The 12,065-nt window shown below is 41.6% G+C and overlaps 1 protein-coding gene across 1 annotated transcript in view; it reads left to right on the top strand.

Moving 5' to 3' along the window:
- GABRR3 (gamma-aminobutyric acid type A receptor subunit rho3) overlaps positions 1-12,065 on the top strand; it is a 72,593-nt gene that overhangs the window by 10,286 nt on the left and 50,242 nt on the right. Inside the window, 2 exon segments of the mRNA XM_062176116.1 lie at positions 5,677-5,744; positions 11,422-11,645. Of these exon segments, the coding sequence (XP_062032100.1) occupies positions 5,677-5,744; positions 11,422-11,645 (292 nt within the window).

Here is a 12,065-nt window from a genome sequence, read left to right as displayed (position 1 = left end):
CCAGGACTGAGCCAGGCTTACCCCAGGAGCCAGGAGCTTCTTCCGGGTCTCCTCCATGGGTGCTGGGGCCCAAACACTCACTCAGGCCATCCTCTGCTGCTTTCCCAGGCGCATTAGCAGGGATCTGGATAGGTAGTGGAACAGCCAGGACTCGAACCTGCACCCGCACAGAATGCTGCCATTGCAGGCAGAGGCTTAAACTGCTCTGCCACAATGGCGACCCCAGTTGTTAGGTTGAGGGTAGGTTTATTAGAATTTGCTTAATTTCCTGGAAGGCACTGGGTTACAATTCTAAGGGTCTGATCTTGATGAGTGACCAGCTGTAGCCAGCCTTAGAACCACCTGGAGGCTCTGATTGCAGATCACCGGGCCCCACCCCCGCGAGGTCTGGGTGGGGCCAACAATTTGCATGTCTCACAAATTCCTAGGGGAGACTGAATCCCTGCACTATATTACCAGCATCAGATTAAACCGTGGTGAGTTTGATTTTTTTTCCCAGAACATTTCTCACACTAATTAGATCTTAAATTAGGATTTTGGAAGCCTTGAAATGAGGCAGGTTTGGAAATAGGTCAGTTTTCATCTCCTCTGAGACTATTTACTTAGCTCTGTTGTATCTTCCTTTTTCTGCTAAACACACTCGAGCCCTTAACGAACTTTCAGAAAGGCCTGTTTCTCCTCTGAGAAGTTTGGATTGCCTCCTCTACCGTCGTCAGGCAGGTATTTTGTGCTTTGGTCTCTATGATTCTATAAAAAGTTTGTAAGATCCCACCATTTAGTGATCATCTTCAGAGGAAATTGCCAAGTGATTGATCTTTTCAGACACTAGAGGGCGCCAGTCCCACGAGAATGGCGAATCTGGCGGCTCCAGAGCTGCGGTTGGAAGCTCAGCTGGAGGTGTGCTGTTCAACACCAATTCCAAAAGCCCCCTTAGTTCTTCTCAGGTTAGGTTCCTCAATTAAGTAAATTCCTATCCTAGAGGTAAGGGCTTTTGTGGGGATTGCTTTAGGCCGTTGAAAGCTAGAAAGACTGAGAGAAGAATGAACGTCCTTGGATGTGCCAGCAGCCTGGAGATGCCTTGTTACTAGAAGGGTCTGGAGGCCCACCTGCAGGATCAGCAGGGAGTTAGAAATGCCAGCACCCAGCACCGCCCCCCCCCCACCGCCCCCTGCACGCACCAAACTTTCGAATCAAATCTGCGATTTAACAAGATTCCTAGGTAGTAGGCACACAGGTAACCATTAAGAGCCCACACTTTTCTTGTATCTTAAAATATTTATACCTTCATTCCTCATCCTCTAAATCATCCCATTCCCAGAGTAACAGAAAGTTGGCCACGCATTTTCACTTTGCTTGATCTGTTAGATATGCACATTAGGATTTTCCAAGTGAAAATTCATTTTTCTGTGTATTTTATTGATTTATTTAAGAGAAAGATCTTCCACCCACTGGCTAACTCTCCAAATGCCCACAACAGCTAATGCTGGGCCAGGCAGAAGCCAAAAGTCAGGAACTCCATCTGGATCTCCATTCTGGCTGGCACGGGCCCAAGCTGTTGGGCCATCACCACCTGTTTCCCAGGGTGGTGGAACTGGGGACAGAGCCGGGACTCAAACCCAGGCAGTCTGGCATGGGACGCAGGCATCCCAAGCCATGTCCTAATCACTAGGCCTAAACCCTGCCTCTGTGAAAAATGCATTTTTGAATTTATTTTTCCTGAGGCTATCTTGTGGGGTTATTAAAAATACAATTGAAATGTGCTACTTAGTGGCAGATGGCAAATCATCTCACAATTAAGAAATGTTTCTGACAGTCATACACTGAGGCTAAATCGTGACCAAATGGCCTACGTGTTCAGGCAGAAAAAGCCACAAATTCAGTCAAAAGTGTCAGTCCGATCACCCTGTGAAATGTAGTTCTTAGCCTTTTGCCTGTCCTGGTCAGAACAGCTTCTCCTACAGCGACCCATTTCTCTGCTCCCTCATGGCGGCCATCCTTGGGGAAATCAGGCTGCAGGATGCGAAAGATGAGCCTTAATTTATCTTCTCTTTCTTGTGTCCAGAACACAAACACATGCACATACTTCTTTCCTCTTGAGCGAAATGTAACTTCAGCACTTCTCCTGCCTTAATGTGTTTTCCTAATTAGCTTTAACATTAAAACCAGCTGCTACTGCAGTGTTTTTTACTTTTATAAAGCATTAGAAGATTAATTGACTCATTATGTGGAAACAGGAGGATATAAATTTCGGGGAGCTTTTTGTTTAACTTGGGTTATAAATTGCAGCTCATTTTCTTTATTTATGTTTCTCCTACCCAGTACATCTCCCATCACTGAGAGCTTTGTTTTAGTCTTAGAGATGATCATTTCTTTGTTTCTTCAAAGTGAAATCAATTCAGCATCTAGATATGGCTGCTTCGTGAAGACAAAGGCTAGAGTTACAACAGCTGTTAGAACAGGCTCTGCTGGTCCAATAAGAGGCCTATCTTGGGAATCAAAAGACCTGGCTGTAACCCTATCATTAGCTAGCTTTGGGTTTTGGGCAAGTGTCGCAACCTCTCTGAATTTGAGTTTCTTCATTTGTCAAGTAGAGCGGAAATCAGTTCTACCCAGCTAAGTGGCTGTAATGATCACAGGAAATAATATATAATGTATTTTAAGTGTACTAAACAAATAAATTATATAACTTGAATTTAACCCTCCATATTCTAGCCTCCATACAAACCAGATGCATCTTTATGCAATAAGGATTATAAAAAGGCAAGATCATAAAACAGAAGCCATAATTCATCTTTACTGGTTAATACCCAGTTACTGATTCTGAAAAATTAGTAATATAATCATGAAGGTTAATGTTGATATCATTTTTTACTCCATGTTAAATGCTTTATATCTCTAATGGCTGAGTTTTTATTCAATTATTTGTGCTGTTACTACTGATCCAGTAGATAAGGATAAGTTGGTTGTTAAAACATTTGAGTGGGGTTAGGCTAAGGACTGGACTATTCAGAGCCCCACAGCAGCCCTGTCATGTAGGTACCATATGTTTATTTCCTAGGTTTTACAGATTAGCAAACTGAGGTGTGAGGAGTTAAGAGATCTGCAGAAGTTTGGCTGTGTCTCAGGTTTTACGTGGCTACAAATCCCATGATGTTTAGCCCTTCTGTGTGATAGCCGCGTTTCCTGTGACTCTGCTCCTTGTCTGTGCAAGGACTGCTCTTGGGAACTTTTGCCCATCTTCAATATCCTAGGATTCTGTGTCTTGCCTTTTCTTGCCCCTTACCCTCTACTCTGAACTCAGGAATACCACAGGTTCTTAGCACAAGGAGTAAGGCCCACTGGATCATGGAGCTCAAAGGAAACAGAATAGGACCAGACAATACCCCCGGATATTTTCCTTGGAAACAGAGAGCACATCCCAATGAGCACAGGATAACCGAGGAGGATGGAAAGAAGATGGCCAAGATATTCCCAGGAACTCATTCCTAAAGGACCCTGGCCAGCCTCTCATGCCGGCCTCCAAGCAACCTGGGGCTCCAGCGCCTCGCCCACGGCAGTGTGCAGAGGTCCTGTGTGGCAGCGTCAGGAGCCTGTCGGCAGGCTTGCAAACACAGCCAGCAGCAGCCAGGAGCTACTTTCAAATCACGCGATCCTACATCCAAGTTGTCCTCTGGTTTTGTCGGAAATAAATGATGGAAAGCACTGTATCTTATTTTTCCCCCGAGTGAAGGGTGGACTGATTGTCTAAATGTTTGAGTGTGGAATTGAAATAGTGGCTTATTTTCCTAAAAGCAGGTTCGCATTTTTGCTTAATTATAGTAGCAGTGAGATTTATTTTGTGCCACTTGTTAAGCACTAATTAAGTTCGGTAACTATGTCACATCTGGTCCTCAATTGTGTCTCCAAGTTGGGCATTCACTCAGATTTTATAGGTAAGAATACTAAGCTTAGAGATGTTATTTACACTAATCAAGTAATAGTCATGGAACTGGGTGTTCAGATTCTGATCTATGTAACTCCAAATTTTGTCTAAGACATGTGCCACTTCTCTAAAACCTTTCCGAATCTTTTGTTATGTTGGAGTATTGGAGTTAATGGAAGGATTTACTCACCAGGAAGTGCCAGGTAGGACCATGAACAAGATATTTTCATGAAACGTTATTTTGGTAACCCTAGTAATGTAAGGGGGAAAAATAAATAAAATTAAAATCAGTAATAACAGCACAATAAACTTAATTGTTCCCAAGTTACCGTTAAACAATGTGATAGAATTGTCATTGTTAGTGTTATAGGATGTGATGGGTCCAATATTGGCAGGAAGAAGTTGGTGGGTAAGAGGCAAATAAAGTATTCTTAGACCTAAAGCTATATTTGAGTGACAGGCCAGTGCCTGGCCAGCTGAAACCTTTCCAAATAAGGAATGCATTGAAGGTAAGTACTTAAGGAATAAAAATGGGAATCTGACATTGAGAAAATGAAGGTAACATTGGCAATTAATGAGAGAGTCACAGGAGAGACAGGGACTGGCAATACAATTCACACTGCATTGTGCATTTAAAAAGCTGTTGAATTGTATGCACATTTATATCACATGTCGCACATTCAACTGTTACTTGGCCCAGAAAGGAAGCTGTTCAGGCCTGAGCCTGCTACCTCCCAGAACCATGGCTAAAACAGGCAGCTGGGATCCATTCAGGCAACAGTCATATTTTTTCAACAACAGTTGACTCTGTAGACAATGAAGTTTAATTGAGAAAGGCTCTTTATGGGAACAAACATGTGAAGACTATGTATAAGTATATAAATTATTTTAACATATACTCATGTAGGTATCAAATTTAATACACAAAACTAAATGACGAAGTTACTAACATCAGTTTCCCTTCACACAGGAAGTGGTGAAACCTTTGTCAGGAGTCACTAGGAAAAACTGTAGCTTAGTCTACTCTGGGTTCTCTTGTGTTGTTGTTTGGGTTTTCTGGGCCCATGAACTTGATTCAGAGAGACCCAGTTCAGACAAGTCTTAGCGGCTTTCTGGCTGCAATTGCTCCAGTGCCAACTTTCAGTCCATTCTCATCAAATGTGTTTCTAAGGATGTTTGCTTCTCTCCAAATGCAGCCCGTGGTAGCTGACAATCAGCAAAGGGACACTTTTGGCTCTGGCATCTGTGGGCAGCACCCACTGCATTATCATGTGCATTCCTCCAGTCTGTCAACCACTACATAAAGGGAAGGTTGATTGTTTTTGGCCAGAGAGAAAATGTTTTGACACAGCCCAGGGTCAAGGCCTCTGTGACACTCCCCGACTCTAAGAGAGACCATTAGAGTGAGAAGTATAAATCTGCATGCTCCAGACACCGTTCCTTTTTATGTCATGACTAGCTAAAAAATAGACATAAAAAAATAGAAATAAACTGGAACATCATTTCTATCCTCTAGAAGGAAAATGTTGAAATGTTCCCAAGCAAATGACCTATGATCACTGGAATAACATTTATTACACATATGCCTTTATTCTGATTGAATGTACATTAACTGATTCAATACATAATGGAAGAATGTGCCATTAAACTTGAAAAATAATTATTTGCAACCTATGACTGTTGATCTTTCTCTACTTTGAATGTTTCTCAAATGATGTGCTGCATTTCTCAACGAATTACCTATTCTTCTAAAGGTTCGCCAGTGCCAGTAGGTATAGATGTCCAGGTTGAAAGCATTGACAGCATTTCAGAGGTTAACATGGTAAGTTTCCCCAAGAGATACTGGTCTTTTTCTGAAAGGGTAGAAACTGAATAGTGTCAAAATCACGGGTGTTTTAATAAATCGTTTTAATTATGTATATTATTTATCTTTCCTACTTTGCTTAATAACAGCACTGTGGTTGTTTTTTTCTATCCTGCTCTCTGCCCTTGGATTTCTTTCCTATTCATCTCTTTGTCCCACTAATGGTTTTACAGGGGTGGGCAATCAAGAACATTATGATAAAGTTATCTGTGTAACATGAACTGAGAATCACTGTAAAGATGATTATAATGCATTAGAGTAGGAAATCCCCCCTATGAATCCTGATAAAATAATAGGCCCTTGTAGCAGGCTTTATTAGCTGCTTCCACATGTTTCAGTTGACATTAATTTTGTTTAGCTGTAGACAATTAGTGACAGAGAACAAAGGATTTTTTTAAATGCATGAGAATAAAACTTTAAGAAACTTTTGTCTATTCCCTTATATTTTAAATATTTAATTAATTAATTAATTAATTTGAAAGGCCTAGTTACAAAGAGGCAGAGGAGAGACAAAGACAGAGATGTCTTCCATCTGCTGGTTCACTCCCCAGATGGCTGCAGCAGTCAGCTGGGCCAACCCCAAAGCCAGGGCCATCACCTGCTGCCTCATGGGGTACACAGTTGCCAGAAGCTGAAATCAGAAGTGGAGAACGGGCTCAAATTCAGGCACTTCACATGGGACTCAAGCTTCCAAGTAGTGTTCTAAACTCTGTGCTGAACACTCGCCCCCTTTTGTTTCCTGTCAATATTATACCATGCCCAAGTGTTAGTGGCAAGGGTCTTATCAGGTACCCACTCCTTAGATGCAGATTGTGGATATGTTTTGGTTTGGTTTTCCTTTGGGTTTCAGTTTTGTATTCAGCTGAATTTTAGTTTTGTTCACCACCACTACCACCACCCAAAGTACTAAGCAGTCTAATTTTTGAATCCTCTCGAGAGGGCCTGTGCCTTGTTGAGTTTGCCCTGAAGCCATGCCTTACTGTTCTCTTTGAAGCCTGCTGCTTTGTTGAAATTACTCACCTGGTCCTTGGCGCCTGTACGATTGCAGCCCTAAGCAGATGCTCATTGTCCTTCATTCTTGACTTAAAATAAAGCAACCTGGGTTTTTGTTTTGTTTTGGTGTTTAATAAAGCCCAGAAGTACCACTACCAAAAATGGGGAAAAGTTAAACTGCTTTGTTTTTTTTTTTGTTTTGTTTTGTTTTGTTTTTTGTTTTGTTTTGTTTTGTTTTTTGTTTTTTTAACAGACAGAGTTAGACAGTGAGAGAGAGAGAGACAAAGAGAAAGGTCTTTCTTCCATTGGTTCAACCCCAAATGGCCGCTAAGGCCGGCGCGCTACACCAATTTGAAGCCAGGAGCCAGGTGCTTCCTCCTGGTCTCCCATGCAGGTACAGGGCCCAAGCACTTGGGCCATCCTCCACTGCCTTCCTGGGCCACAGCAGAGAGCTGGACTGGAAGAGGAGCAACTGGGACAGAACCGGTGCCCCAACCGGGACTAGAACCCAAAGTACCGGTGCTGCAGGCAGAAGATTAGCCTAGTGAGCCACGGCACTGGCCACTACTTTCTTTTCAAACTCCATTTCCATCTTGAAAACTTAGTTAGTTGTTTTTCCAATCTATTCATTTAATAGGCGTTTTTATTTCTGTCAACATCTGGGCTTCGTTCACTTTTCTGGAATCTTTTACATGTGTGTCCTTATAAAATGTTCAAAAATTGCTTTTAGATACTTTTTGGAATGACAATATTTCTGATAATTGTAGCATATACAGTGACTTATAGAATAAAGTGCTGAAATTTAGATCTTTTATCTTTATAATGTGCAAATATCAAAATTAAAGATAAAATATGAAAAGAGAATTAGAGAAAACAAGCAAAGCAAGGGTCTCTAAGGGAGCAGGACCTAGAAAATATAAATTAATAAGATCAAATAGCATTTCCTATATATATTTAAGGATATCATTATTGATAGGGATTCCTCTAAAACATTACCTGAATGACAAGTTCAGGACACAAAAATTTCAGAGATTTTTGTCTAAACAAAAATCTTCTGTGACCCACTATACCTCATTTCAGTCTGTAAACTCAGCTAGCGATCCTGCTAGTCCTCATCATTGCCTAATTCAATATTTATTTCAGTTCAATACAAGCCTTAAATTAAACTTCCTTTGTTTTGCCATCCTGCTCTCAGAGAAGAGTGTCAATAGGACTCTACTCAGAAGGCCTGATCTAGAATATTTTGACCCTTTCTTAACCAAAGGCAATTTGTACTGATACTCTCTAGCCATTCCTACTACATGAACAGCTCTTACCTCCCATTTTCTGGCATAATATCCAAGTTATTTCTGAATGACGCAGTCTGCACCTAAAATTCTCAATGTCTCTACCCTTCAGTACCCAATACTGCTCATCTTTTTTTTTTAAAAAAAAATTATTGATTTATGGCCGGCGCCGCAGCTCACTAGGTTAATCCCCCGCCTTGCAGCACTGGCACATCGGGTTCTAGTCCCGGTCAGGGCGCTGGATTCTGTCCCGTTGCCCCTCTTCCAGGCCAGCTCTCTGCTATAGCCTGGGAGTGCAGTGGAGGATGGCCCAAGTTCTTGGGCCCTGCACCCCATGGGAGACCAGGAGAAGCACCTGGCTCCTGCCATTGGATCAGCGTGGTGCACTGGCTGCAGCGCGCCAGCTGCGGCGGCCATTGGAGGGTGAACCAACGGCAAAGGAAGACCTTTCTCTCTGTCTCTCTCTCTCACTGTCTACTCTGCCTGTCAAAAAAAAATTATTGATTTATATATTTGAAAGTCAGTTATGGGCCAGCGCCGTGGCACACTAGGTTAATCCTCCGCCTGCAGTGCTGACATCCCATATGGGTGCCAAGGTTCTAGTCCCGGCTGCTCCTCTTCCAGTCCAGCTCTCTGCTGTGGCCCGGGAGTGCAGTGGAGGATGGCTCAAGTGCTTGGGCCCCTGCACCTGCATGGAGGACCAGGAGGAAGCACCTGGATCCTGGCTTCGGGTCGGCGTGGCTCTGGCCGTTGCAGCCATTTGGGGGGTGAATCATCACATGGAAGATCTTTCTCTCTGTCTCTCTTTCTCACTGTTTGTAACTCTACCTATCAAATAAATAAATAAATAATCTTAAAAAGAAAAAAAGAAGAAAGTTAGTTACAGAAAGAGAGAGAGAGAGAGATCTCCCATCCCCAGATGTCCACAACAGCCAGCGCTGTATCAGCCTGAAGCCAGGAGCCAGGAGCTTCCTCCAGGTCTCCCACTATGGGTGGCAGGGGCCCAAAGACTTGAGCCATCTTCCGCTGCTGTCCCAGGCACATTTTCAGGGGGCTGGATTGGAAGAGGAGCAGCACCCATATGGGATGCTGGCATCGCAGGCAGCGGCTTTACCTGCTGTGCCACAGTGCTGTTCCCTGGACTTCATCCTTCCCTGAATGCGGTTAGCTTTCCTATTTGCTATCAGTTCAAGCTGTGATGGGTTCACCATGCTCAGTCTGAAAGTGCTTTCTAATCATCGGTGCCCTCCCCTCAGTGTCGACTTGTTTGCTTTCCATTATTATCTTCTGACCCTCCCTGAATTCACTTTCAGTCCCTTTTGTTTTGCTCTGCTCCCAGCATGCTGTTCAGCCAGCTCCTCCTGGTAATAGTATCAGCTGGTGGTGACATTGCTCTATCACTGATATACAGCCATGTCTGCTATTTGACTTCATAAATTCAGTACCTGCCCAGTGGCCTTCAGATCAGATTGAGCGTCTAATTGTAAATACATGCTTGTTAAGGCAATCTGTGCTTAACCCACACAGTTCCCTATAGAGTAATGTTATGACAATAAATGAATCATTCTATTTATTTGCCCTTACCCTAATCCAAAATTATACATGTCTAATGCTCTCAGATTAAGCCAGAGCAATAATACAATGTACCTTTATTCTGAACCTAGGAAAAACAAACTAGCTCACAATTATAATGACTTATTTATAGCTTGCTGAGATATATCCTTTGCATAATAAATTCTAAAGTTCTCTTATATTCATTAGCTCAAGGATTAGTGTTGGGAAGTAACAGATGGTGAGAAGTAAACAATTATGAAAGGTGAAACATAGTATCATTGTCCACACCCAGTAACTTGGTTGAAGCCAGGAGAGTTTCTGTTAAAACTGGCAAAATATTAAATGTAACCTCTAAGAACCAAACGAAACTCAAGTCATTGACTAGGTTGTTAATTTGTTGCTAATATATTTTTTTCCTCTCATCTGTACATTCTTACAACTGCAGTGCACCCTGCACTGAATCAGAATCTCTGGGAATTAGCTTCTGGGGAATATGCCATTTTAACAAACTTCGCAGGTGATTCTTTCACACACTAAACTTTGAGAGGCACCATTTCATGATATTCTGTCTCTCAAGAGGAAGATCACTGTCTTTGTCCCAGGACCGCTGATAACTTGCTTTCTACCAAAAGCTCTAATAATTGGTATATTCAGATTTTTATGGCACTGTAGTTTACTCCATTTAGGGGATCATCTTTAAAAAAATAATACAAGGTTATGAATATAAAATCTATTTTTAAAGTGAATATATTTAGATTTATAAAAGAAATCCCAATAAAAAAGCAATCAGAGTGGTGTTTCAGGTCCATTTCTTTGGAGAGCACTAGGTAATTTACCCACAAGCTTATATAGTCATGCTCCCTGTTATAACCTGACTACCCTTCCCCAGCCTGAATGCTCAATAACTCCTAGAAATTCTCAACACTCACCAGAGTCCATGTAAAGGAGAAGCTCAAAACTTCAACTCATTAGCTTTACACTAAACATACTTGAAAATATAATAATATAATCCCTAACTCTTTTTTTAAATTTTGTTTAAGTTATGCAAGTTTCATGCATTTCATCTATACGGATTTAGGGACATACTGATACCACCCTACCTTCCCTGCCACCCATGCTCCAACCTTTCTTCCTCCTCCCTCTCCTATTCCCTACTCTTAATTTTCACACAGGTCTATTTTCAGTTTACTTAATACACTCATAAGGTTAACCCTATACTAACTAAAGAGTTCAACAAATATTTTGAAGGAAAAAAAAACTCTGTTCCTCAAAAGAAGAGGCATGGGTTGTAAACAATTATTGAATCTTAAAATGTCCATTTCACTCTAATATATTACATTTTAGGTACTCAGTTACCCCAGATCAGGGAAAATATATGATATCTATCTTTTTGGGACTGGCTTATTTCACTAAGTATAATGGTTTCTAGTTTTATTCATTTTGTTAGAAAAGACAGGATTTTATTTTTTTGCAGCTGAGTAGTACTCCCATAGTGTACATATACCATAATTTCATTATCCAATCAACAGCTGATGAACACCTGGGTTAACTCCATATCTTAGCTATGGTGAATTGAGCTGCAATGAACATGGAGGTTAAGATAATTCTTTCATATGGGATGGCTGGATTATATGGTAGGTCTGTATTCAGATTTCTGAGGTATCTCTATACTGTCTTCCACAGAAGCCACCAACTCTTAAGTCGTTGACACCAATGTCCATCAGTTCTAGCACTAAAGGTATTGCAGTGGTCATCCTGAACCTCCCACTGGTTTTGACTGGTCTCTTTTTCCTTCTGCCTAGGACTTCACAATGACTTTTTATCTCAGGCATTACTGGAAAGATGAGAGACTCTCCTTTCCAAGCAGAACAAACAAAAGCATGACTTTTGATCATAGATTGATCAAAAAGATTTGGGTGCCTGATGTCTTTTTTGTCCATTCTAAAAGATCCTTTATCCATGACACAACTGTGGAGAACATCATGCTGCGAGTACACCCGGATGGAAATGTCCTCTTCAGTCTCAGGTAAGGAGGGCTTGCTGTCTCCTCTGGCTTCCTTGCACAGCAGTCGTCTGCCCTCAAAGCTGACTCCACTGCCCTGCAGTCTGGTTCATGATGCTGGAAACTGAGGCACAAGCAAAGATGGGGTTTTTCCTGCCTTCTAAGTTTAGATTTCTTTTTTAAATAGTTTCCTCTTCTAACTATAACTGAGGCATGTGTTGACCGGACAAATGAAATTCTTATAAGTCTGACACACAGTTTATAGATACTTTTCTTTCTTGCCCACTTCCCTCTTGCATCCAATCAAGCAATCTTGGGAGTGTTGGGTTTGTTAGATAATTTTCTTTGCTATCTCCTTCAATTTTCATGGAAAGTTGTAGTCATCATCCAAGTTACTGCTATTTAATCACTTTTTTTCTTTTATAAATTTAAAGCATTTTTTCC

The sequence above is a fragment of the Lepus europaeus genome, chromosome 2 (genome assembly GCF_033115175.1).
Source record: "Lepus europaeus isolate LE1 chromosome 2, mLepTim1.pri, whole genome shotgun sequence".
Taxonomy (NCBI): domain Eukaryota; kingdom Metazoa; phylum Chordata; class Mammalia; order Lagomorpha; family Leporidae; genus Lepus; species Lepus europaeus.
The sequence above is the reverse complement of the archived record's forward strand: the minus strand, read 5'-3'. Positions and strand labels throughout refer to the sequence as shown.